General features: G+C 51.8%; 1 protein-coding gene and 1 pseudogene across 1 annotated transcript; both read right to left on the reverse strand.

The window, feature by feature from the left end:
• Nucleotides 1–26,895, reverse strand: FAM174B (family with sequence similarity 174 member B). The gene is made up of 3 exons (XM_046009098.1): nucleotides 26,398–26,895; nucleotides 8,684–8,815; nucleotides 1–350 (listed from the first exon to the last, which is right to left on the reverse strand). Exons 1-3 carry the CDS (start codon nucleotides 26,742–26,744, stop codon nucleotides 347–349), a joined length of 483 nt encoding a protein of 160 aa, XP_045865054.1. The 5' UTR covers nucleotides 26,745–26,895; the 3' UTR covers nucleotides 1–346.
• Nucleotides 22,836–22,956, reverse strand: LOC123945297 (annotated as a pseudogene).

A 26,895-nucleotide genomic window follows, 5' to 3' on the forward strand; every position in this document is an offset into this window, starting at 1 on the left:
TGTTTTCGGGTTCCTGTTAACTTCTGATCTTTACTCTTTACTTTTGTGAACAGTTACCTTAAAATTATTTCTTTAAGTCAAAATGTTTCTACGCTTGCCCCTTAGCAAGGCAAAAGCCCTCTTGAGGAGGAAAGGGTGACATTTGAAAGGGGAGTCCAGAGGGTGGTAGAGGTGACTCTCCTGCGGTGACATTCTGAACTGGCGCTAGACACACGCAGCGGTGCCAGACTTTCATCAACAATGTTTGTTTTGGTCTCAACACCTCAGAAGAGATAGTTTCCAGATCCTTCACACCCCAGGCCGCAGCTGACTGTTCCACAGGATGCCAACATGCTGCAAACAGATTTTACCTGAAAGAAAAGGGAGAACCAGTCAGTGCCCTCGGCAGAACCCTGCATCGATTCTGATCCTAGCGGCCTCATCCTGCAGGCCACATTCGCCAACCACAGGACCTTTGAACATACTGTCTGGAAAGTAAGTCCTTCTTTCCTTTCAGGTCCCAGGATCTCAGGATCTCAGGATCTCAAGATCCCAGGTCCCCAGGCAGACCCTCTAGTACACAGCTTCTTTTGGCCTTGTATCCCTGCTTCCCAGCACTTCTCTCAGTGTTTACACCAGGGCAACCACTAAAAATGTGAAAATCATTCTTGGTCATACAAAAACAGGCCGACAGCCAGATTTGACCCACGGACCAGAGTTTGCAGATCCCTGGTTTATGTCATTATCTGATTCATGTCTGCCTCTTGCTTAGGCTGGGAGCTCCTTGAAGGCAAAACCCTTGTCTGAGCTCCCTCATCTTTAAATCCCCAGCACCAAGCACATGGTACCGGGCAACGTAGGGGGTACGAGGAACATTTGTGCAGCGAGTGCAAGAAAGCTTGAAAACTAAATCCATTCAAGACATCCTCCAAAGAGACTCAGGAAAGGAGAGAAAATCTGCGAGGTCAGAGCCATCACTGTCCTCTCTTCATCTTTGATCACAGGCATCACAAAATGACACATGTAAAAACAGTGGGGATTTAACAGAGTTATAAAATAATGAACTTCTTTTCAAAATGTTACATGATCCCCCAATACAAATATTATCATTATTGGGCAACCACTTTCTAAAAGACAAGAACATTCTATTTTTAGGAAATATACACCAAAGTATTTGCTGGAAAGGGACATGATATATGTAGCTTACCCTCAAAGAGTTCAGAAAACAAAAACAAAAACAAAAAAAACCAATCCGTAGGCATAAACACAGGGCCATCAGGCAAATGAGGCAAAATGTTAAACCAGGAAAATCTGGGTGAAGAGTATACTATTTTTGTTTTTTAAGTTTGAAATGACATCCAAATAAAAACTCCTTTCAAGGAACAAACCCAAATACATAGGGGCATCCTCCTATAGGCCACTAGGATGTCCTCCTCGAAAGACTAGAGGACGAGAAAGACAACCACCCCAGCTGTGTCCTGTGTGGGGTGGCTTTCCCACATGTCCCTTCCCCCGGGCTGGGCAGTGGGGGGCTCACCCCTGCCCACTGACATCCACGGAGCCCAGGCACCCCCCACCCCCCACTCGACAGATGCAGACTGCCAGACCTCAAGTGTTCAGACCTGACCTGCCCCCTGCCCCAGTCAGGCTCCATGTTGAGGACGGCGGGCAGGAGGCCTGGGGACAGAGAGCTTTCAAAGCTCTCAAAGACCAAACCAAGAATGGGCACGTCGACATGGCTGATCTAGCGGCAGCAGCATTTGGCGATGCTACAGGAGCATGTCCCAGGGTCCTCCGCCGGGACCCCTGTGGCGCCCATCCCCCCCGGCAGCTGTGCACACCCCTGTGCTTCTACAGAGCAAACCCACACGAAGGGTGGCGTGGAACAGGGCACACACGGGGGACCCCCATGAATCACCATGCTCGGCACAATTCCTCAGTTCCTCCAGATCAGAGCTAAACCTGCGGCGGGGCAGCTGCCAGAACAGGGAAAACAGAGATTCTGCACTCCTCCACAGGGGAGCAGACGATCTGGGCTCGTGCAATCGCCCCCGGGGGTCACCAGCTCCTTCCGCCTCTCTAGAGGAGGGGAGCCCCATGGCAAGTCTGAGCAGTGGGGCTGGCTTCAGACCTTCCGGTGACACTATGACTCAGGAAGTTTCAGGGGACCATGGACACGGACCCTAGGTCTCCTCATTTCCTCTTGCTGCCTCCCCAAGCTCATGCGGCTTTGGGGTTCTCAGAAGGGCTCTGGGGGTGGGCAGAAGCTCCCAGCCACAGCCCACCTGGTTCTCCCTCCAATCACTCAAACTCGCACAAGCCATCCACTCCCCCTACAACGCCCTCACTCCTCCCTGCCCCTTCACCGGCTTTGGGGCGCTTCCTTTCAAACCAGTCATGAGCTTCACCTCCTTTGGGAAGAGCTTCCTGCCCAGGAGAGGCACCCCTCCTGGCTGTCCACAGCACCCCTCTTTCCTCCCCTGCGGTTCTCAGGCTGCCTGGTAAGTGTCCGTGCTCCTGGCTGTCTCCCCATCTCCACACGAGCTCCGAGCTCCGGGAGGTGGGCCAGGCTCAGCCCTCCGCGCTCGGTGAGAGCTGGCCACAGAGCGGGGCACGGGCAGAGATTTCTGAAAGGACTCTCGAGCCTCGTTCTCCCCCCCAGAATAGCCAAACTGATAATGACCCTCCTGTTGTCATGAAGATAACATGAAAGTGTCTCCATGCTGAGCCTTCCCCGTCTCCCCCCATGGAAGCTCCCTGAGAAGAGAAGACACATTTAGGTGCCACACTCCACGCTTATTCCTTTCAAATCTCCAAGTGTCCTATCCAGCAACGCTGGGTCATACCGTCGCAGAGAAGGAGAGGGACATGTCCCAACCTGTCCCTGCCCCATGCTTTGTCTGTCAGCACAAAGCCACGGAAGCACCTGTCTCCGCACCTGTCCAGCGCCCTGGCAGCTGACCTCTCCGTGCAGTGGTGAAGGACGCCTCGGGAAAAGGGCACGCGGGCCCCAGGAATAAAGAACACAGAAGCCGAGGGAGGGAGGGAGGAAGCGAGGCCCTGTCTGGGAGTGCGTGTGAGACAGACGGACGTGAGGATCGCCACCGCCTGTCAGCACTCCTGTGGCCTTCATCCCAGGACACGGAACACAAACAAGCACAGGGTGACCTGGCTAGCTTTTACAAAAGCGTTGCTATGATTGTTTGTGCTGGGTTTTGTTTTTTGGGTTTTCTTTCCTTTTTGCCTGATTCTTCTGTAGCTTTATAAACTCTGCATGCGTGCGTGTGTGTGTGTGTGTAGGCGGGAAACTGAGTAAGTCGCATTCACTCAGCGGTAAATTTTCACTCCCACACAAATTCCCCTCTAGGTTCTCCCCTCACGGACACGAAATCAGAGTTTTAAGGTGCACAGTACCTTACCAAGAACAGACCCCTCACGGCCGATACTGCTTCTCAGGGAAATAAAAAGGTCTCACGACATGCCCATTTCACACACACAAGCTCGGCGCCCCGTAAGGAGGAGGGCGGGCAGAGCTTCATCTCCAGGGCTCCGGGGAGGACCCTGCTGCTGTTTCAGGGGCACGTGGGCTACTCGGGCCTCTCCGGGGAGGGGGGCCCTATGGGTCAATGATAGCTTCCGGGCCTCGGAAGCTCATAATACCTATCACCTCCGTGGCTGTCCACAGGTTGGTGCTCCTAACAGCTTCGTTCCTCACTCTAGAACCTTCGTTCCAGTTGACAAGGAAGCACGGGATAGGCAGAAGGGCCTTCTGAGCCCAGCCTTTCAGAAGTCGCTATGCCCAGTGCACTCAGCAGCTGCCACACAGGGTGTCCCTGCGGACTCTGAGCCCCGGGCCGCATCTAGGACAAGCGAGTCAGTCTGTTTTCTCACCTCCTGCTGCAAACAGCCACCCAACACCCTTGTTCCTAAGACAAGAGGTCAGGCATCTCTCAGAAGAATCCCACAGGAAGCTCTACCCCAGAGAGGGTGGGAGGCAGGCATTTCTAGAATGCGTGACTGTATATTTCCACAGGCCGCACCCTGTCCGAACCTGAGAGGCAGAGGGACAGGGCCGGGACGCCCGGTGGGGAGGAGCACCGTGGCTCCTGGGCTCCCAGCAGCCTCCCTTCGGGCTGCAGGTGTGACAGCCCCCAGTACTGCCCACGGACGGACACGGGCCTCATGTGGGGGGAAATGCCTAGAGGGGATCATGGAAGTCTCCCGTAATAAAGTGGGTGTGCACAGAGACCCCAACACCAGCCACAGCCGCACACTGGGCCAGCCAGGCTCAAAGCACAAACACCCGGGACTCAAAAAGCCTTGTGAAATACGGAACCCTTCCAAAACCCCAGGGTTTCCTGTAATCTGCGAAGCCATCATTGCTTTCCTCTAATTAGCCTTTTTAAGGACAGAGCTAGCAATTCATTTCTATGGACTCGGTTGCCCCCCGTCCCCCAGTCCCCACCACATCGGGCCCTAAAGAGTGGTGGTCTTACCCTATGGATTAGAGCACCCCAGCTGCATCAGAGCCCTAAAAAGGGGACCCTGCACAGACACCTTGCCCTGCCCACCTTCCCCCCATCTCCTGCCTGGCTGATGCGTCCAGGCTCTAAGTCACAACGTGTAATCAGAGAAATGCCCACGCGACAGTATGAACCAAGCAAGTTACCACCTCGCTGCCTTGGCGCCCAGAACAGAGCTTTCCTCTCTGCGTTCACTCATAACGCAACCTAAGGTCCCAATTCAGCCACATCGTTCCCCAGAGGGAACCCTGATATTTAGCTGAGCGATGTCTAAAGAGGAAAGACAAGTGCCCAGGAGCGGATTGCCAGGTGCGGACAAGGAAGTTCCCAAAAACACTAAACCGAACATAAAACGGGTCTTAAAACTCTCATTCTTTCAAACTTATTGACCTATAAAGTTGTTCGTACTGCGCTGTTCAGGTGGAAAACGATTCCAAAACAGCATGTGTTACACAGTCCTACTTCTACTGAGAAAAAAAAAAAAAGAAAGAAAAGAAAAGAATATTCACAGATACGTACTCATACACACTCTAGTGGTTACCGTTAAGCAGTGAGATTATAGGCAATTTTATTTTTCCTTTCTCTTAGCTGTACTGTCCACAGCATACATCACACTTGTACTCAAGAGAGCTGTTGTTCCGTCTCCCTAAATAGTCGTCTTTGGACCTGTGGACTGGAGCAGTCTTGTATCTCGTGACCCGACTCCAAGTTCACTCGCATCCTGATAGCATTTCAACCCACAAACAACAGAAAAGTCCGCCAGGAGCTACTTGAAGTTGAGCAGACAGGGAGGCCGGGGGCGCCCGGCAGTAAGAAAAGCCTGTGGCAGGCAGCCGAAAGGCTGACACCAGAAAAGTACACTAAAGATAAGAGCTAAATACTCGATTTTCTAAAATACTCGATGGAAGACACTGGAAACACACCCAAAGGCAGCTTAAGGACAGAAGGCAGAGACCCCAGGCCTCTCTGCCTCCTCTGAGCGGGGAGCAGCTCTCCTGCCATTCCTCAGCCCTGGAAAGGGACATGTCGCCAAGTTCGTCTCCCCCCGCCCTTCCTGGTGGCGAACGGCTCTCAGCTGTTGAGCCCATCGTGGTCTACACTGCTGCTAAGACCTCTGGAGACATCAGCGTGCCTGAGGGGCTTACAGTAATGCCTGTACGAAAAACTACCATGCGGGGTCCCTGGGTGGCTCAGTTGGTTAAGCATCTGTCTTCCGCTCGGGTCATGATCCCGGTGTCCTGAGATGAAGCCCCGCGTTGGGCTCCCTGCTCGGCGGGGCGTCTGCTTCTCCCTCTGCCTCTGCCCCTGCTCATGCTCCCTCTCTCAAATGGATAAATAAAATCTTTAAAATAAGTAAACAAATACATAAAAATAAAAATAAAAATTACCCTGCGTGGAGGGACTCCGTGCTGCCGCTGTGCGAGACGGAGGAGGAGCGCCCATTCACCTGGGGAACACCGACAGGTGGTCCAACGTAATCATTGGCTTCTAGAAACAAAATCACTAGGTTGAAGAGATCACTGCCTCCCTGCCTTCACCGCGGCATTATGGCTCGACCATGGCCAAGACACGGCAACCACCAACGTGTCCGTCGGCAGGGGAACAGAGCAAGAAAATGTGGTATACACACACAATGGAATATTATTGGACATAAAACAGAAGGAAATCCTGCCATTTGCAATAATAGGGATGGACCTTGAGGCCATTACACTAAGTGAAATAAGCCGGACAGTGAAAGACTAGTACCACATGACCTGACTCATATGTGGAGTCTCAAAAAAAAAAACAAACTCACAGAAAAAGGTCAGATTGGTAGTTACCCGAGGCAGAGGGTTGGGGGTGGGGGACTTGGGTGAAAACGGCCCAAAGGTACAAACTTCCAGTTAAGAAATAAATGAGTATTGGAGACTGATACCTTACACAGCGTATCTGAAAATTTCTACCAAAGTACCAGTGTCCATACAGCACAAACTGTCAGCCCAGGAGGGTGCCTGCTCCCAGCGTCTGAAGAACTAAGACGAGCTGTGGAATTTTCTTAATCTGACAGTGGTTTCAGTATGTACCTTCTTTCCAACGACACCAGACACAATGTCAACCCAGCGGTCTTCAGACCGCAATAACACGCATATCCGCATACCCCGAAAGGACCCCCTTCTCCACCTCATGCCAAAGTACGAGTCTAAAGATAGGACAGCTGGACAGGCTGACTGTTGTATTTCTCTGTTATGGTCTTTTCCTGTCTCGTGAGGTCTGCGGCTTTCACCATGGGTTCAGTCACTAAATGCGGATGGGATTTTATTTAGTGTCTCAGAATCAAAACAGTACATTGATCCACGTAAGATTCTCGAGGGCTCTCCATGGTATAACACTCCCCAGCCTACAGGACACAGCAGACGCTTTTCATGGTGACTCATAATGAGGACATAGTTTTCTTCACATTAGGTTTTATTTCTGTGCATTCGATGTGAGACATGTAAAATGGCTAAGCAATAAAACCAGCACAATCACTAACTTTCTCAAGTGTGTGTGACGCCGTCGTACGGATGAATATCACCGATTGTTCTGATTCTACTCCAAGGGGGCTACTTACCTAACATGCAAATTATAGCTAATGGTTTGCTCAGCTATCTACAATAAGCAATCCATGTTTTAACGTTTATGTGTTCTTAATAAGACTGAGGTGTGATACATTAACAAACTCTAATAGTATGTATATAAACATGATCACGCAGCCATTTTTTCAGACATGATGCTAAAACAGTATTTTTAGGTTAAAAATATACACATAAATTTATACTTGCAGATGTATAATAAATATATATATATATTTGGGGATATATCTAATATATCTGGGAATATAACTAACAAAAACTTATAGAATATCTATGGAGAAATTTTTGAAAGTACTGAGACATTTTTTTAAATAGCTAAATCAATGGAAAGTCAACCCACATTCATAGATTGGAAGGGTTCTCATAAAGGGGTTGATTCCCCTTAAGCTGATACACGGAGTCAAAATCCCAAACTTGGTTTTGTTGATTCTGACAACTGATTTACACAGAAGGGCCAAGAATGGCCAAGGCTGTGCTGATAAAGAACTAGACAGGAGAGGTGGGGGAGACTTGCCTTCTCAAGGATGGAGAAGCTTAAACGTGTCACCTAGACTGAGTCACAGCATGCCCAGATATTTGGCAAACGCTGTTCTGGGTGTGTTTGGGAAGCCGTTTCCGGGGGAGAGTGACAATTGTAGCAGTAGGCCGAGTGAAGCAGATTGCCCTCTCTGATGGGGGTGGGGCAGGAGGGAATTCACTGTCCTCGCTGATTATTTTCAAGCTCAGACGCTGGTCTTCTCCTACACCTGGACTGGGACATACACCACTGACTCTCCTGATTCTTAGACCATCAGACGTAGACCTTGAAAACAAATCTTTCTGTTGGTTCTGTTTCTCTGGAGAACTCTGGCAGGGAGGGCTCAGGGTGGGGTCCAGCCCAGACCTGTGGTTCCCCTTTGCTGGTAATAACTCAAACGTTGGGCAAACAGTTTCCTCTTGTCTGAGGCGCTGAGCCCTCGTCTCTAAACTACACTCCCCCCAGACTTACAGCAATCCAAAGGACCCTCCAAAAGGATCCAAAAACCAAACCACAGCCCTGAAGTCACAAAGGCCTTCTGACTTTCCAATGGGGATGCCTTCAGGTCACACCCCGGCCTCTGGAGCTCATCAGCGAAGTCCACCCAAGGAGTAACCCCCACCCCACCCCATGCTCTCAGCCAGGAGTGTTGGTGAGGCTGAAAGAGAAGTGTCCTTTCATGTGCACCCCGCGTGGGGCTTCTGCAGCTGCTCGGACCCGGGCCCCCCTGCCCCGGACAGTGCGGGACAATCCCGCTGTCTGACATTCAGCCCTTCACGCAGACCACACTTCTCCTGCGTCTGCATCTGGGGAATGTGGGAGTAACCGCTGCTCTGCAGTCCTCTCTCTGCTGGCTTTCTGGGGGCCAAGCGCTCTCAGAAGGGATCCGGGCAGGTCCCTCCGTAAGCAGAACGTCCCAAAGTCAGACACGCCTCCAAAGAACGAGGACACGTGGATACCACACCTGGCCTCGCGTGGCTTTCCAAGGTGATCCGCCCTGCCCCCCCCAACCCCCGAGAGCCCCGGAGGGAGCTGCTGTCCCCACTCCAGACCTGTATTTGATGTCGAACACTGTGGAGTCCTCGTCCTCGTCGTCCTCCTCATTCAGTGGGGCCATCTCCACGCGCTCGGCGGGAGTAGTGATGATGTCATACTTGCGGGTCTTCTTCAACCTCTTTCCCGACCTGGAAGAAGACAGGCACGTTCCTGAGAACGCTAGGACCCCACAGGTAAGTCACGCTGCTACCTCCAGCCCGGCTCCCAGAAGCCCCGGCAAACATCCCCGCCACGTCCCTTTCGGCCAAGGGACCTCTACGGACTCCTGACAACGCTAGCCCTCCCGGTCCTCAGCCACAAACTGGAGAGGATCGTGCCTGCCCTGAGCACCGCAAAGTCCAGTCCTCGAGATAAATCAGACCCCAATGCAGTATTTTTTTAAAGGGCAAAACTAATGCAAAGAACATGTGCGATGAGCAGAAGATCGAAACGCTCACGGAAGACAGGATCCAGCGCAGCGTCTGCACGGGCGTGACACACCTGTCCCCTCGCCCCCTTGCTCCCTCACCCCTAACCTGGCCCCGCTGTATCCATGCATCACTGTTCCCAGCACAGCTGGCGTCGAGAGCAGCACCCGTGGGCCACCCAGGTGGGATCAGGGTGGGGCTCGGGCACCCTCTACCTGTGTGATCACGGGCAAGCCAGTGATCCCTAGCCTCCTTGTCCTCCTAAATACAACAGGATAAGGGCCGTATTTGTCCCTCCCAGGCAAGAGAGGATTAAATGAGACGACGTGTGTAAGGACCCTACACGCAGGAGACTGTCGGCAAAAATTATCGTTAGTAATAATAATAAAGAGAAGTACCACAGCCTCTCTCGGACGACAAGGACTTGTAAAAACAAGTCGATACTGTTTCCACCACGAGGATTTATGAGGACAGTGAGTTATAACGCTAAGCGTTTACCTCCGGGATGGCAAAGGGTCACTGTGGGCCACAGGGAAAGTGCTAAGACAAGGCCTTCAGTCTCCAGCATTAGTCACACTGCACGAAGGATACAATATTCATCTGTGCCCGGCTGAAAGTTTATGACGCCGCTGGGAATAATACCATTATCATGACTACCGACGCTCTTTGCATTTATTTCTCCACGATCTTGAACGTTTTCCCAAATACCTCGTCGTCTGTGCTGTCCCTCCTCCTTTTTGAGTATAGCTGATACTATGAGAAACCAAACCCCTCCTCCCTCCCCAAAAAATATCATCAATGGGGCCCTGAAGAATCCTATGCTCCTGCAGACAGTAAGCTGTCTCCAGGTGGGGACCACATCCAAGACACACACACGATCCCTCAATCGCCAGCGCACAGAAATTCTTTGGTCAGTTTGTACAATGATGAAAGGAGAGGCTCACTTTCAGGTTTCTTGTAATTTCTCCACTACAGCAAATTGTTGTCTTACCTAGTATGCTTTACCAAAAGCATGAAAAGGGTCATTTACATAAGAAAATACATATATTTATCTGCATGTGTATCTGTATCTTTCGCACAAAGCACCTTCGGTAATCCATAATACCTGCTTCTCAAGGTTCTTTGGTAGAAAAGGAGGCATCCCATGAACCTGAGGGCTTGAGGAAGCCCCATGTGGACACCCAAAGAGACACCCTGAGATGGTTTCAGGCTAAGGAGTCGTAGAGCTGTTGGTAACTGTTTCTCAGGTATCACGAAGCCTAGAAATGCAAAATCTGATTTGAAAACCTCATCGTGCCCTTGGAACTTAAAACCCAGTTTAGTCATTGGCCCTGGAGCAGAGCCCTGGAAGAAGGTTCCAGAGGCTCTGATTTTAGCTCTCCTTCATGGGAGTGGATCATTATCACCCATAAAATCACTTCCCTTCTTCCTGATTGTTTAGAGTCTTGTCATGAGAAAATTAACCTAATTAATTTAAAATAGGTCCCTTAAACAGTTACCCAAGGGAGAAGCTGGGAAACACCGCCAGCCTCCAGAATGTCATGTCTACTTGCTTTAATGCCAACCATTCCAACCACATGATCTCAGAAGATAATTTTATACCCCAAGATTACATCAGAGGTATGATGGTTAATTGTATGTATGTAATAATATGTCAACTTGACTAGGCCATGGGGTGTCTAGACATTTCATCAACGTTATTTCTGGGTGTGTCTGTAAGGGTAATTCTGGATGAGACTAACATTCAAATTGGCAGACTAAGTAAAGCAGACTGCCCTCCTCAGTGTGGTGGGCCTCATCCAATCAGCTGAAGTCCTGCCCAGAAAATAAAGACTGATCCTCCCACGAGTAAGAGAGTTCCTCCTGCCTGACTGCCTTTGAGCTGGGATATTGTTTTTTGTTTCTTCCCTACCTTCAAGACTTAAACCAAAAAATGAGCTGTTCTTGGGTCTCGGGCCTGCCAACATTGGGATGGGAACTTACGCCATCATAAGCTCTTGGGCCTCTACTTTGTACATCTACCCGGCAGATCCTGGAACCTGTCAGCCTCCATAATCTCGTGAGCCAATTACTCAAAAATTATGTATTAATCTATTGATTAGATTAACGCAAATGATTAATTAATGTAATAACATAATTCATGGGTTATGTATCAACATACATTCCGTGTGTGTGTGTGTGTGTGTGTGTGTGTGTGTCTCCATCTATCTTTCTATCTTCTTGGTCCTGTTTCACTAGAGAACCCTGACTAGTGTGAAAGGCCATTAACAAGGCCTCATACATGCTTTAAATGCCAGTTTTGACCTAACGAGCTGAAGAAATTACATTTCAAATGATCGACTCTCTGAGACACAAAAACTTCACAAACAGGAGCCATGTCACTGTCCACTGTCGGACGTTGTTAACAGGGAAAAGGGGACCTGAGAGAAGGTGAAGAGATTCAGACTCCTCGGCAAAGGCCTCCCCGGACGAGCGCCCTCACAGGCGGGCAGGTGGGTGGGCAGTCACTGCCAGACATGGGACGATGCGCTGCCCTCAGCAGAGAAGAAGGCGACCCCTCCTTCTGCAGCCACATACAGCTCAGCAGTGGGGAAAGTCTGAACAGCCCGTGAGCCTTTCCCGCAGACTCGAACGGTCCTAGGGCTGGAGAACAGGGCCACCCTGCCCCAGAGAACAGAAAATGGACATCTCTCTAGTCTAAATCACCTCGCCTAGTCCTGCTCTGTCCTCTCTGCGTGTGGACACTCAAACCCCTCTTTTTAAATTAATACTAGTTTGTAATAGTTGAGCTCTTGCTGGTGCCAACTAAACTAATTTACACAGAGGACACGCAGCTTCTTCGTAGTTGAGAAGGCAAATCTATGGTTCTAGAGCCCAGGTGTAGAGTCAGACCTTGAGTTCATAACCCAGACATACACAGGGCTGGAAGCAGGGGTGGTGGGGGAGGGCCTAGGCAGGAGAGCAGCTCCCCAAAACTGTGGGGCACGGAGCTTCCGTCTAAAGAAGGAGATTCAGGAATGAAAGAAGCCTGGCCCCCAGCATGGCCCCTGACATGGTTTCTCCATCCCGGAACAAGGTCCCTTTAAAGCAGGTGGCCTGAACGAAGGGACTGCAAATGGTGGTTTTAAGTAAACGTTTGCATTGTGCTTCACGGGAACAGGCAAGACCAGAGAAGTTCTGAAAGACAAAGGATCCTTCCACGGGAGCCAAAACACACATTTCTAACAGGACAGAGGAGACGTTCAAGATTCTCGTACTCTGAAATGTAATCCTAAAGCCAGAGGATTTGTTTACTCAAAGGCCCTTTCAGCAGCTGGCCAGAGCCGGTTTCCCAATGAGGTCCGCCTGTGCAAACACAAGGGACAAGAGCAGAGCTTTGGAGCTAAGCAGGCCAGCTTTGCCCGGAGGTGGGGAGGTGACCATCCAACCTAGCCCTCCCCCACCAAGAGGAACACAACCAAACAAACCCTTAAGGGTTGGGGGGTGCAGCGCTCAGATCCACAAACTGAGGTGGCGTCCAGACATCCAGACATGGGGTTCGGACCTCAGCTCTGCAATTCCTTCATTATGTGCCTCTAGGCATATCCATTTCTACCACTTGCCTGGTTCGGTTGGGGTTCCGGTGATGGATACCCAGAGTGCCTCCCTGCCCCAACCACCCCATGGGGCCACAGCTTTCCATTTCCCCGATGAGCCTTCCCAGGACACCCAAGTCAGGTGTCCCCTTTCTTCTCCTGTGGTCTCCATTCATGGGCACGGCCCCCACCATGGGGCGCCATCTACATGTGACTCTCAAACCCGAGTGGCCCTCTTGCATCATCGCTCCACTGGGATGACGGTGACGGCAGCCACCACGAGGGGCACGCACAGTGCCAGGCATCACACCCATGGTCTTACTGGAGCCTCCAGCCCGCGAGGCATCATGGGGTCAAAGAAACGAAAGCCAGAAGCACTGAGTGACCTGACCGGTAAATCTAGGTCCAGCACATTCCAGAACCTCCGAAAAGAGAGCAGGAGATTCAGTGGGGACACCCGGTGTCCCCACACCCTCAGAGTGGGCCCTCTCAGGCAGCTAGAAGTCCAACTGCAAGAGCTCTTGGTGGTCGGCTGTCTCCTGCCGCCGCCAAAAGCAACCAACGGAAGACTGCGTCAATGAAAAGAAGGCACGCCGTGCTTCTGACAAGAAAGCTTCAACCTCCACACTGATGGGCAAGGCTCCCAAATGAATCTACCAGTTTAATTAAATCCGATAAAATACTGGCAGACTTTTTGTGGGGGAATCTAGACAAGTTGATCCCAAAGCTCAGAGAAGGAAAATTTTTTAAAAGGGTAACAAGAAGAGCCAGGAAAATTCTGGAAAAGAGGAGTATGAAGGGAAATGGATCCCAACTGAGTGTTTACCCAAGCCTGGGGGTTGGGAGGGAAATGGGGTTCTGCTGATGGGCTTAGAGCTTCTGAGGTGATGAAAATCTTCTAAAATTGACTGGGGAGGGGGCGCCCGGGCGGCTCAGTCGGTTAAGCAGCTGCCTTCAGCTCAGGTCATGATCCTGGGGTCCTGGGATCGAGTCCCGGGTTGGGTTCCTTGCTCAGTGAGGAGCCTGCTTCTCCCTTTGCGTGCTGCTCCCCCTGCTTGTGTGCTCTCTCCCTCTGTCAAATAAGGAAAAATCTTTTTTTTTTAAATTTCTAAATAATAAAATAAAATAAAAATGAAAGGAGGTGATTGTACACAACTCCACAAACACTAAAAACCATGAATCGGACACTTTAAATGGGTGAATTGTATGACGTGGGAACTCTCTTACAAAGTTATTAAAAATAGGGAAAGCTATGTATATATTTATATGCGTAGGTGCACACGTTGTGTTCATGTCTACACTGTTAAAATCTCTGACAGAGTCGCAGAAAGCCCACGGCACCCAGAAAAGGAGGCGCGGTGGCCGGGGGGGAACGAGAGGCAAGATTATTCTCAACATACCCTTTGGCTCCTCAGGAATTCCGAACCATGTGAATATACAACCTATTTTTAAAACGAACAAACAAGGAAGTGAGATTCGAAGTCAGTAATTAAGATAACACTTTTTTTTATATTTATTTATTTTTATTTGTTTATTTACAGTATAACAGTGTTCATTGTTTTGGCATCACACCCAGTGCTCCATGCAGTACGTGCCCTCCCTATTACCCACCACCTGGTTCCTCAACCTCCCACCCCACCCCCCACCGCCCCTTCAAAACCCTCTGGTTGTTTTTCAGAGTCCATAGTCTCTCATGGTTCATCTCCCCTTCCAGTTTCCCTCAACTCCCTCTCCTCTCCATCTCCCCATGTCCTCCATGTTATTTGTTATGCTCCACAAATAAGTGAGACCATATGATACTTGACTCTCTCTGCTTGACTTATTTCGCTCAGCATAATCTCTTCCAGTCCCGTCCATGTTGCTACAAAAGTTGGGTATTCGTCCTTTCTGATGGAGGCATAATACTCCATTGTGTATATGGACCACATCTTCCTAACACTTTTAAATGCAGCAGGCGCGTGTCAGGCCGGCTCTTTCCTGGAGCTGGCCCAGGGGCCCCTCTGCCCCGCCCAGAGCCAGCACTGCAGCCCGGCAGGCATCCGGTGACTTTGGGAGCCAAATCCAGCCGCTGGACTTTCCCCCCAGCCTAGCTGATTTCATTTTTAATCCCTTTAAAGTAGTTCCATAGGGGGCGCCTGAGTGGCTCAGTCGGTGAAGCATCTGTATTCCGCTCAGGCTCAGGTCGTGACCCTGGGGTCCTGGGATTGAGCCCCACATCCCGCTCCCTGCTCTGCGGGGAGTCTGCTTCTCCCACTCCCTCTGCTTGTGTGCTCCCACTCTCTGTCTCTGTCACATAGTCTTAAAAAATAAATAAAAATGAAAAATATAGGTCTATTTGTAAAAAAAGTAAAATAATAAAAAATAAAGTGGTTCCATAGCTCAAGGACCAGCATGCTGCCAAAACCACACTACTTGGCTTTTGGGGGACGGGGGTTGGTTTTTTTGTGTTTGGTTTTTTGTTGTTGTTTTTTTTTTTAAGATTTTATTTATTTATTTATTTGTCAGAGAAAGAGCTGAGCCAGCGCACGCAAGCAGGCAGAGAAGCAGGCAGAGGCAGAGGGAGAAGCAGGCTCCCTGCTGAGCAAGGAGCCCGATGTGGGGCTCCACCCCAGAACCCAGGGATCATGACCTGACCTGAGCCAAAGGCAGCGGCTTAACCGACTGAGCCACCCAGGCACCCAAAACCACACTACTTGTCACAAAGAGGACGTGTCACCTTTGACATTTAGAAAAATTCATAAAGCAAATGAGAACAAAAGGAGGAGGAGACCAAATCAAGCCGCTACCAGCAGGTGGCTGAGATGCCTCACGGCCTTAATGCCTGGCGGGGCTTCTGTTCTGGGGTCAGAGCCCCTTCCCACTCTGACCTTGAACCGGCACCTGCATTCTCAGAGCATAAAACCTAAGTGAGCCTTCCCTAGAAAACTAAGTGAACTTGGACAAAGAAGGAACTCAATCCCAAAACCACCTCCCAGTGTTCCTGCAGGGGAGCAGGAACGGGAGAGGCAGGGACAACGGGGCGGTCCCTGGAGAACGGCAACGACTTGGACTTGGCCCCGAGCTCGAGCAGCGAGGCCACCACTGCCTCCCACCGAGGCAGGCAGCCAGGATACAACTCCGCAGGACAGCCTTCCTTCCTGCCCTGCCGCAGGCCCTGCCGCGGGCTCCACCCAACACCTTTCTTTTACAGCAGTTCAAACAAGCCCCGAAAGAGGGAAACAGCCTTATGAACCTGACCCCGCGCTGCTCCCGACGGGCTCCTGGAGACACAGTTTTTCCTCCCGTGCAGCACAAGCTTCCAGGTCTCCGGGGGCCCCGCTCCAACACAGCTCCCGTCCGGCCCTCCTGAACACAGCGAGAGCCTTCCAGAAGCACGGGAAGCCCTCCACACCTCACCCCTGTCCTCATGCCGCACCCTCCCCACCATGTGGGGCTCCTCCGTCGTCCCAGCACCCAGCTCCTGGTCAAGCACTGTGACTCAAGGCACCAGGTCATAAACTCCAATGCCCCCGAGCCCCCCGGCCCCGGCAGAGGAAACTAGTGAAGCAAGTGTGGAATGATGGAAACATAAGAACAAACAGGATGGCAGATGGTGACCAATGCTGTCTTCAAGGCAGAGACACAAGGACTGGTCCTCGCCACCCTAGTCGAGGTGGATTCCTGCCCATGCCTGTCACATGAACATGGGTCCTAGGTCTCCAGGAAGTCCCATCCGTCTGAAAAGCAGACCTACATTTTTGATGTGGAGACTTCTGATTTTTGAGTGTTCTCAACCCTCTCCGTTGTTAAAAACACTGTGCACATCCGAGCAACAGAAAACAAAACACGTATCCAGGGACGACCAGTTTGCAAACCCTTAATGGTCTCCTGGCCGTGGCCATGAACGTGATGCTTAGCCTGAGGGACAGCAAACGACCCAACCAAAACTCAGGAGCCCAGACGGATGGAGTGAAGGGCACGTTCAACCAGTACAGTTCCTCACACCTGCTCACCAGCAGCTCATTTGATGGAGGGTACCGGTCACTACTTAGACAACCTGGCTGCGTGCCCCTGCTTCTTGGGCACTATCCCCGTGGGGTTAACAGAGTGCCATCATTTCTGACCGAGCCCAATGCCCGCATCCAGCACACAGGCACACCGTACCCTGAGGGTGCTCACAGTTCATCTGAATACGCATAACCGCAGAGAGCTCAGTTACAAGCCTCAGGGCTCTTGTTCCTCGTGCTGCAGCTTCTGGCCTCCATCTGCTCCCCGCCCTTGTTTCTCTCCCCCTCTGTCAATCCCTGAGGGTCAGATCTGACTTTCACTCTTCCAAGACAACCTAAGCACACCCCGGCTTTAACCTGTCGGAGGAGTGGCGCGCCGTATGGCAACAGCAAATACACCAAGACCCGTTCCTCCAGCTCCCCAGCTGTGTTTGCCAAGGGCTGGGTCCTCCTCGTTTTCCTTTGACATGCCGGGTGAGGCAAGCGGGGCATAAGGCAAGGAAGGCAGCCTCCAGGGGCAGCTCCCTTAGTTCAAGGGCAGTGGCAAGATGACCAACAGGGACACTTCTGATGGACCCGACGGAGCCAACTACAGCTCGGAAACACTGAGGTCACCGTGCCTTGGGACACATGTCATGAATAGCTTTTTCAGCATCCACCTGTCCCTGCCACGGGAATGTCACTCCTCACTGCCAACATCCCCAATACAGGGACAGTCACTTCCCACAGAGGCTCCCAACCTCTCCACCCCAAGCCCAGATGTCCAGATGTGTGGCTGGAATTTCTGTGAGCAAGTTTCACTGGACACCACCTTCTTCCTCCCATTCTCCCCTGCCTGACCGCTCCCTTCTCCCTGCCGCCCTTCTCCAGGCCCTTCGGTGCCCCCGACACTCTCCTCTCCCTCCTCCTCTTCATCCACTCAGGCCTCCAGGCCTCCCTACCTGTCCTTCCAGCACCTTCCACAGGTGTCCTCAGCCATCCTGAGTCCCCACGATAGCCACATCATGACTCACCCACTCACTCAGCAAATACGTATTAAGCCCCTAGCGGGGCCGGCAGTCCTAAGCAGCACTGTGATTCCCTCCTCCACTCCTCTGACCCACCACAATTCCCCGTAACCTCCGGCTAAACCCGTGTCTTCCAAAATCCACCTGCAACAACGGAAGGGAGGGGAATGCTAGCTCCGAAGCTGCACATGCCTTGATTTATTCATCTGTAAAGCAGGGACTCCAGCAGCACACCAATCACAGGAATGAGGAAACACACAGAAAACGTTTAGTACAGAGCATGGTGCACAGTAAGGGCTTAATTAATATCAGTGGCTGCTGTTATCATCACGATTTCCAAGGGATCCCTTGCTCCAACCCTCCCCACAGCAAACTCTGCTCGGCCATTTGGTCCTGGAAGGGCCTCTTCATTCCACCCCACACCAAGCCCTAATCCTCCTTCTATCCATTTTCCTTCCCAGACTGTTCTGTCCCCCACCAAAGCCCCTGGGCCATCCTTTTGCAATTTATGCTTTTGTGTGCAGGTGTTACTTTTTTTCTTTTTTTTTTTAAATATTTTATTTATTTATTTGATAGAGATATCACAAGTAGGCAGAGAAGCAGGCAGAGAAAGAGAGGAGGAAGCAGGCTCCCTGCTGAGCAGAGAGCCCAATGTGGGGCTCCATCCCAGGACCCTGAGATCATGACCTGAGCCGAAGGCAGAGGCTTTAACCTACTGACCCACCCAGGCGCCTCGCAGGTGTTACTTTTGATCCATCATTCCCCAGCTGAATTGGAGTCTTTCTTCTCTACACAGTAGAGTCACCCAAGGGCACTATCCCGTCTCCCAGATTGAACGGGAAGCTCCTTAGGCTCTGGTGTGTTCCCCACAGCACAGTTCCCCCCTATGCTCACAGTGGGTCTCAGGAAATACACTGGGAAGAAAGCTCGATCCTGTCAACCATGTTTTCTCCTGGGTCCTTGACTGATTGCTGGGGAGACCCAGCTGGAACAGACCAAAACCCAGCCCACCACCACTTGGAGGCCCAGAAAGGACCGAGCTGAGCATCAGAACACCTGTGCTTGGGGAGCCTGGGTGGCTCAGTCGTTAAGCCTTTGGTTCAGGTCATGATTCCAGGGTCCTAGGATCGAGCCCCACGTTGGTCTCCCTGATGGCACTCCCCCTGCTTATGTTCCCTCTCTCGCTGTCTCTCTGTCAAATAATAAATAAATAAAAATATTTTTTAAAAAAGGGGGGGGACAACTGTGCTTAAGTTCTGCTTTTCCTACAAACTCACTGGAAGACCTCAAAAAACCCTTCCCCCTCCTGGGCCTCAGTTTCTTCATCTGTACAATGGGGTAGAGGGAGGGAGGTCAGGGGAGCTCTCTGTGCCTCGGCCTCTCCTCTGCTCTGAACTTGCCAGTGAGCACGGATTTCCTCTCCTCCTGCGCCCCCTGGGAAAATAAATACCAAGTCCGGGTTCCTGGCAGATCACCCTTAGATTAACCACACATTTTTTTAAATGAAACCATGACAACATGCTTCTAAATTCACAGTCCCAGAAATTCCCTCTGCAAAGAGTTAGAACCCAAGCCTCAGCCATAAGACTAAAATACCAGCACAACCCCTGAAGCCTTCTCTGCTTAAATCTGGGAGCGTGCGGTGTAGACACTAACCCTGGGGACCCCCACCCCTTGTGTGCCAAGAAGGATCTGCATTTGCAAAGCCCCCGAAACCAAGGCATTCGCAGGCATGAGAGTTCACAGGTAAAGCCGTCTAAGGCAGAGGGCTCAGGGTTAAATTAAAGAGGGATTTTTCTCCCTTCCCAGTCTGATAGAAGAAATCAGTGGCAGGTGCTGCGTCCTCCCAGGCACGTTAATAAGTGCAGCCATGAGGCACCTCCTCTACTCGGTGTCCCACGTGTCCAGGGAGGCTCACACGGGTTAAAAAGTCACCAGTTACCTTTGAGAGCAGCCCCGAGGCAAAACTGCCTGATTATTTTGGCCATATGGCTGTATGCTCATTGACAGGCAGAAGCAAGGCCTAAACGTTGGGTACAAATTACCTGTTTTCAGAACCATATTTTGAAATACAATAAGACACTTAGCTGTTTAAAGGGGAGCCAGGGGCTCGGTTGACTCCATGTCATCCTAAACATCCCCGCAGGCGGCGTATACGGCAATTAGTGCTGGGCACTGAAGGCCCAGAAAGGCTCAGTAAACTGCTCACTTCAGACGACCAACAGCCTTGCAGCCCAGGCTCCCAGGAGGCACGGGCACTCACTGTTCTTTGTTAAGGGGCTGTCCCGTGTACTGTAGGGCGGGTTGCAGCATCCTTGGACTCTAAATTCTGGATGCCAATAGCATCCCACTCCGCAAGTCATGACAATCAAAAATATCTCCGGGGGTGCCTGGGTGGCTCAGGTCATGATCCCAGGGTGGGATCGAGCCCCACATGGGGCTCCCTGCTCAGAGGGAGCCTGCTTCTCCCTCTCCCTCCGTCCCTCCCCACTCCCACTTGTTCTCGCTCTCCCTCTCTAATAAGAATAAAAAATTTTTTTAATTACATATCCAGACACTTGCCAAATGACCCCAAGGGAGCAAAAATCCTCCCTGGAGAAGAACAACTTGAGGGAACTTACGTTTCCCGTGTGCCGTGACTGTTTTTTTAACTTCATGGAAAACGGAATCAAACATACACTCTACCCTCTTTTTTAAAAAAAATCTGCATTTTTACTGTCTTAGATTTATTTAACACTCCTTCAATGTCATATATAAAATTAAAGGTTGGCGGGGGGGGGGGGGGGCTGACCACATGAAAGTGGCCAAAAGGTACAAACTTGCCATTGTAAGACAAATACATATGGGGAGTGCTTCGTAAACATGACGACCACAGAGAACACTGCTGGACGGTGTACCCAGGAGCTGCTTAAACCAGTAGATCCCAAAAGTTCTCATTATTAAAAAAAAAAAAATTTTTTTCCCTTTTTCTGTTGGGTGTGTCTGTGAGGTGACAAGTTCGCTAAACTTATCATGCTCATCATTTCACAATAAATGTAAGTCGAACCGTGAAGCTGTCCGCCCTCCACATGCTCAGTACCATATGCCTGCTTTATCTCAGTGAAACCGGAAAAGAAATAAAACGGAAAATCCACTAAAAAATTAAAAATTAGGATAAATATGTTTCACTTCTATACCTTTTCTCCCAATTCAAAACTTTGGTCAAACCATGAAAAAATGACCTGACACGAACAAGCTCCGCAGTCTCTCTCAAACTCGTCTAAAGGGACTTCCCTTGCTAACCTCGCTCTGCCTAAGGCTCTGATTTATTACAATAATATTCTCCTACTACCGAGCAATAACTAAAACCACGTCAGAACGGTAAGTCTCCCCAAATCCCGAAAGTGTCAAGCTTCTATGTTTTCTCTTAAATAACATTTGTTCTTATTATAAATGTAAACACACAGACGATGGGAAATTTGGGGAATCCAGGGTAAGCAGGAAAGTATTCGTTCCTCTGCCAAGAGCTGGCTTAGGAAGGTGACTGAGCTGCTGGGGTCCCGACGTCCTCAAGCCACAGGGGTGCGCACCTCTGCCATGGATGCAAGCGTGACCGCTGGGCGGTGTCAGACCACCTCGAGCTCATCTTTCTCCCCATGCCCCAGGAAGCACCACAACCCTCCTTCCACATAAGAGGACTGTACAAAGCTTTTGAAATAAGAAGTGGCTGGGAAAGCAGCCAGCGGAGACCTGAGAATTGTGGCCTCGGCAGTGGAGAATCCACGGGGGAAGGAGTGCCATGGTGGAGGGGATGGGTTCCCTGCCTGGTCTCCACCCTGTTCAGAGGACCCTGGAGAGTGAGGTCAGACTCCTCCCAGATCTCGAAGAGCAAGGTGAGACCTCAGAGTCTCTGATTCCACGCAACCCACCAGATAGTTCTAAACATCAAAAATTTGGAGGAATCGCACTTTTCTGCTTCCTAAACTCAGCGTCCTTGTCGATTCCCTTCCAGCTTTCAGAAACATACCAAGTAACAGACCCGGGGGAACAGTCCCACTTTTAGCTGTACAGAAACGCGCCCAGAATCGCGTGCGCGCCCGTGCACATGCCACGCACGAACACGTGCACGCGCACAATGCGCACGCACAAATGCGCATGCACACACAGAGGGTTCCTGGCGCGCAAACAGCCTTTCCCTCCTTCCAAATTTGTCTCCGGTCCCAAAACAACATTCCTTAATGATTCAGATACATGGAAAAGGTATCAATGATTCTGCAGACGGAGGGATCTACTTGATTAGTAAGTATTGGATGGGGGGATGCTCCATCTCAGCAGAAACTGGGAAAATACCAAAAAAAAAAAAAAAAAAAAACCACCCAATGAGTGACCAAATTACACCCATCTACCCGGAACAGTGAGAAAATCAGGTGGTACTAAGGATCCCCATCTCTGAGGGGAACCCTCAGGCACTACAGGCGGGAGGGAGAACTGGTACAGACTCAAGAAAATCAAGTATGAATCGCTCTGGGATCCAAAATTCCCACTTGTAGATGAATACCCCAGACATTACACAGGTCCTCAGAAAGACAGAGCCAAAGACACAGCCAGGGACTGACTGCACAGACAGGGAGAGAGGAGTGTCCACTGGCAAGAAATTCAGATCATGTAAAAACATCATCTGAAAAACAATAATCACCCTCACCCACAAACGTGCACACGGGCCTGGATTTCTTTGCATATTCGTTATATGTGTAATTTGTTATTTAAATGAAATCACACTATGCATGCTGCTGTGTAACCCATTCCATATCAATAATATACAGTATTAGATCAATGTCATCATTTTTTTTTAAAGCAGACTCCATGCCCAGCGTGGAGCCCAATGCAGAGCTTGAATTCCCAACCCTGAGATCAAGACCTGAGCTGAGATCAAGAGGCAGACACCCAACAGACTGAGCCACCCAGACGCCCCCAGCGTCATCATGTTAACAGTTAAACAGTATTCCATACTTCCCATAAATTATCAACCAAGACCCAATTGTTAGATACTTGGGTTATTTAACTACTTTCACTACCAAACAGAACTGCCCTGAACTTTGCTGCCGTGCACCGTTGCTTCCTCTTCTAATTAATAAAACTGGAAGAAGGAAGATGTATCACAGTGAAAGGTGTGTGTACCTTGGGGATGGAATTGCTTCATTAAAGGTATACATATTTTTCACAACTGTATGTATTCATTGTTTTTAGTTTTCAATTAGCAATGGTCACCCCTTGGATAACCCTCATTGGCTACGATGCTGTCACTGTGCAAAGTTTCCATGTTTTTAGTTGTTGTTTTTTTTTCGTGTTTTTAGTTTTAACAGTTTCCTTGGATCCACACTTTCTGTTGTCTGGAAAGGTGGCTCTAGGGAAAATAGACAATTGGGCTAGGGTTGCTGCTTTATAAGCAGTAACCTGACTAAGCTCTTTCTCCCTGGTCTGTGTTGCTAAGGGTCACCACAGAGGGTCACCATCCAAATGAATTCCTACCTCGCAGGCTTCCGGCAACAGCCGTGCATCGAGTTACAGAGGGCTCTATGAGGAGCATCAGTAGCATAAAATACTTAGGCATTCCCTACTCCTTTGCTAAAAAATATCTTCATTAGATGCCAGCATGGGCTTGGAGGCTACCTGGTGTTAGAGAGACGCACATGACCAAGATCCAGCTCTGCTCTTGGGAGCCCCCCAGGCTGGAAAGCAGAGGGACACGTTCAGTGACTGTCTCCTGTCTCGAGTCCATGCGGGAACTTGAAAGCCCCAGCCTGCTCTGGGAGCCCTGGAGGGCCCCCGCTGGGGAGGCTTCTCAGAGGGAGCAGAGAGCAGAGAGCAAGGAGGCAGCCGTGGCGTCATGATGGCAGAGGGGACTCCAGGCAGAGGGTCAGAGTGGGGCAGAGCATGCAGGTCCCAGGCCCCAGGACCCCTCTGGAGAACCTCTGGGAGCCCAGCGTGGAGGGAGCACTAGGCAGAGCTGACACAGGGGCTCAAGGGGGAGGCGGGGCCCCTGTACGAAGAGCCAGCATCATCCGCACACTGATGAGCTTGTGTGTGAGGACACAGGTGGGCAGAGGAAGGACAAGACCAGAGAGGGAGGATCGACAGGGGCAGGGACGAGACTGGCAGCAGGAACAGCAGCGGACATGAAGGACATTGCTAAGACTTAGTAGGGAGTCAGCGGAGCAGAAGCTCCGGCAGGTGAGGGGGGGCTCACCCCCTCACCTGGGTGGAGGGACGTGGGCACAGGCGGGACAGCCTCAGGTTCCCTCACAGGGTGGGATGGCCAGGACTCAGTGACTACACGGAAGCGGGACACCCAGCCAGAGCAGCAAGTGGTTGGGAGGCCTGGTGGGCTGAGCCTGCGGAGGACTGTGGAGGGGGGAAAGGCCACGGTACAGACCACCAGCAAGATGCGCCACCCGCCCCGCCTCAGCCACGGATTTACAGCATGTTCGAGAATCTGGCGGATAACTCACTCTGCTCCCCGGAATGTAACTTTCTCCTCTGCAAAGGAGCCTATGGGGACTGCGTACCATCAAGCCCTTCCCAGCTGTCAAATGCTATAGGTTCCCGTCTGCCTCAGAGACCAGGGTGGCCGCGGCCCACCTGCAAACTCACCCCAGCGAGAGCACCGGCCCTGGAAGAAGCAGCAGATCACACACATGACCAGCTTCTATGAAACCAGAACCTTCTTCCGACACTGCGCAAACCCTCCAACGAGGCCTGAGTATCCGCTCGCCTCCCGCCCCACCACGCAGCTCACATCTGGCCCCATGCTGCTTGCTTTCCTTCCCCACCCCTGGGTAATAAGGAGCAGACTAGCAAAATAGTTCAAATGCCTTCTTAAAAAGTACACTGCCTTGTAGGCTTGGAGGCCTATTTTGAGCAAAATGTTTCAAACCTCCATGCTCAGAGCTGCTCTAGGCATCAAGGCTCACTCCAGCTGAACAATCGGGAGGTCAGTAAAGGACTAAGGTGCCTCCACTGAATGCCAGGCCAGCGCGGGACACTGAGACCCTGGGAGGGACGGAACATCCCTGCTGCCAGGCCTGTGCACTGAGTATAGGAGCTTGGCACTAAACCCAGCCACCAGCATGGCGTGAGAAGGGTTGTACAGAAGATGTGCCAGGCTAGGGCTGCGGTGGGCCAGAAAAGGAAGTGAGGGCCTCCTTCGGATGTCCAGAAAACCACACAGAGGAGGGAACCTGGGAGCTGGGCCTTGGGGCCGTCATGGCAGGTGTGCAGCAGAAACTGGCCCAGGGCTGGGAAAGCACAGACCAACACCATGGAGCATGAGGAAACAAGCAAGTGACAGACAGGAGGCTCAGAAGGGCTGGCTGATGGCTACCAAATGGCCTGGGGCCAGTTTGTAAGAGCCTTGAATGCCACACCCAGGTAACAGCTATACAGGGAACCACTGAAATTTGGAAGCAGAGGAGTGAGGGCAGTGGAAAGGATGGGGGGGGGCAGGAAGTCAATGCCCCAGTACATCAAGGGCATCAGCATGGTGAAGAACAACGTGGCTGTGCCCGAGCAGAGGATGGGGGAGGTGGATGTGAAAACACGCCCCCCCTTCTCCATTTTTTCAGGATCTCTGGTATTTAATCCTACAAACCCACAAGGAAACACCTTGACTCAGAGTCACACGGCAACAGCAAACCTCAACAGATAACTCCCGACCCTGCCTTTCCAGGTCCGGTTTCCGATCCTGTGCTGAAAATGCTCCCCCAGGGAGAGCCAGACCCTGGCCCCAAACCTCCAACAGCTGATCAAACAGTGAAGCACACTGTGTACACTTGGAACGGGCCGGTGGGCAGTGAATAACGGACACACACACCCAGATTTCCCAGCGGCCCGCCAGAGCAACAGGACACATTTATTTGGTTTGTTTCCTGCAAAAACGGGATTTTCCAGGCATTTGGGAGAAATGACCTCCTTGCATTCCAGGTAGCTTTTTCCATCTCTACTCCAGGGACCCACGACCCCATTCCTCATTTCCAAGACACTTTCTCCCTGAACGCTGACAAAAGCCTCTTCAGGACCCCTCATGGCCCTGTGAGTCTTCACTGGGGCAAGCTGTGTCGGCAGGAGCATAGGAGAGACATTTACATGCCCCACCAGAAAGTCCCTGAGACCACCAAGGTCGCCATGCACCCTAAAGCCCAGCTCCAATCCCCGATGCAAAGCACACCTCCAGCACATGACCTGGGCACATCCCTGAGCCCTAGACACTGCTTTTTTGGGCAGCACAATGAAGCAAAAGGTTAAAGGCAGGTGGGGCATTAAGGAGCCTGGGAGGCAAAGGAGGGAAGGATAAAGGTGGGTAAGGTTAAAGGCAGACGGGACCTGGGTTCAGATTCTACCACCACCACTGAGTCTACTCGGATAAACCATCCTGCCTCTCTGGAGCCTTTTCCCCCATCTGTGAAATGGGTATAAAAATAAATTCCGTGTAAAAAACAAATGCGAAATTATCAGAATCCTTAGCGCTCCTGTTAGCGTTAAACATTCGCAGACAGTTCAAAGGCAGCCAGTATCCGTGACAGCTGTCGCTGAAGGAGGCGAACATATCTGAACCGTGTCCCGGGAGAAACCGGACAGAGCGCGCTCCTGCAGGACAGGGCCCGGAGCGTCTGCGCGCGCAGGTGTGGCGGGCGCGCGGCGACAGCAGGCTGGCGGGGCAGGTCGGCCCGCGGGGGAAGGACGGGGGCAGCCGGACCCACCTGAAGACGCGCAGCAGCAGGCAGGCGATGAGCAGCGCGGAGAAGGCGCACGCCACTATCACGGCCGCCTTCAGGGTGGGCAGGTCGCGGAGCAGGCTGGAGATGCGGGTCACCAGGGCGTCGCCGCTGCTGTTGGAGCCGCCGCCGCCGCCCGCCGGTGCCCCGGACCCTGTCCGGGTGGCGTTCCCGGGCCCGGGGCCGGGCGACGGCCGCGGTCGGTGCTCGGGCTCCCGCGGCGGCGCCGGGGCGGACTCGGCTCTGCGGGCGCGGGCGGCGGGCGCGGCCAGGAGCGCGAGCAGCAGCAGCAGCAGCGGCAGGAGCGGCGCGGGCGGCGGCGCGGCGCGCATCGTGCGGTCGGGCTGCCGGGGCCCCGCGGGGCGCGCGCGGCTGAGCCCGGGTCCCGCACGGGCGCGGAGGTCTGCACCCAGGGCTTCCGCGGCGGAGGCGGCTGCGCGGTGCTCGGCAGGAAGCTGCGGCGCCCGGAAGAGCCGCAGCTGC

Source organism: Meles meles, chromosome 6, assembly GCF_922984935.1.
Source record: "Meles meles chromosome 6, mMelMel3.1 paternal haplotype, whole genome shotgun sequence".
NCBI classification, from domain to species: Eukaryota; Metazoa; Chordata; class Mammalia; order Carnivora; family Mustelidae; genus Meles; species Meles meles.

What these genes read in the sequence shown, in the direction of transcription:
- FAM174B (XM_046009098.1), bottom strand. Translation starts at nt 26,744, where the DNA reads ATGCGCGCCGCGCCGCCGCCCGCGCCGCTCCTGCCGCTGCTGCTGCTG. An exon ending in CTGCTGCTGCGCGTCTTCAG is followed by an intron (nt 8,816 to 26,397) that starts GTGGGTCCGGCT and finishes GTCTTCTTCCAG; the next exon opens with GTCGGGAAAGAGGTTGAAGA.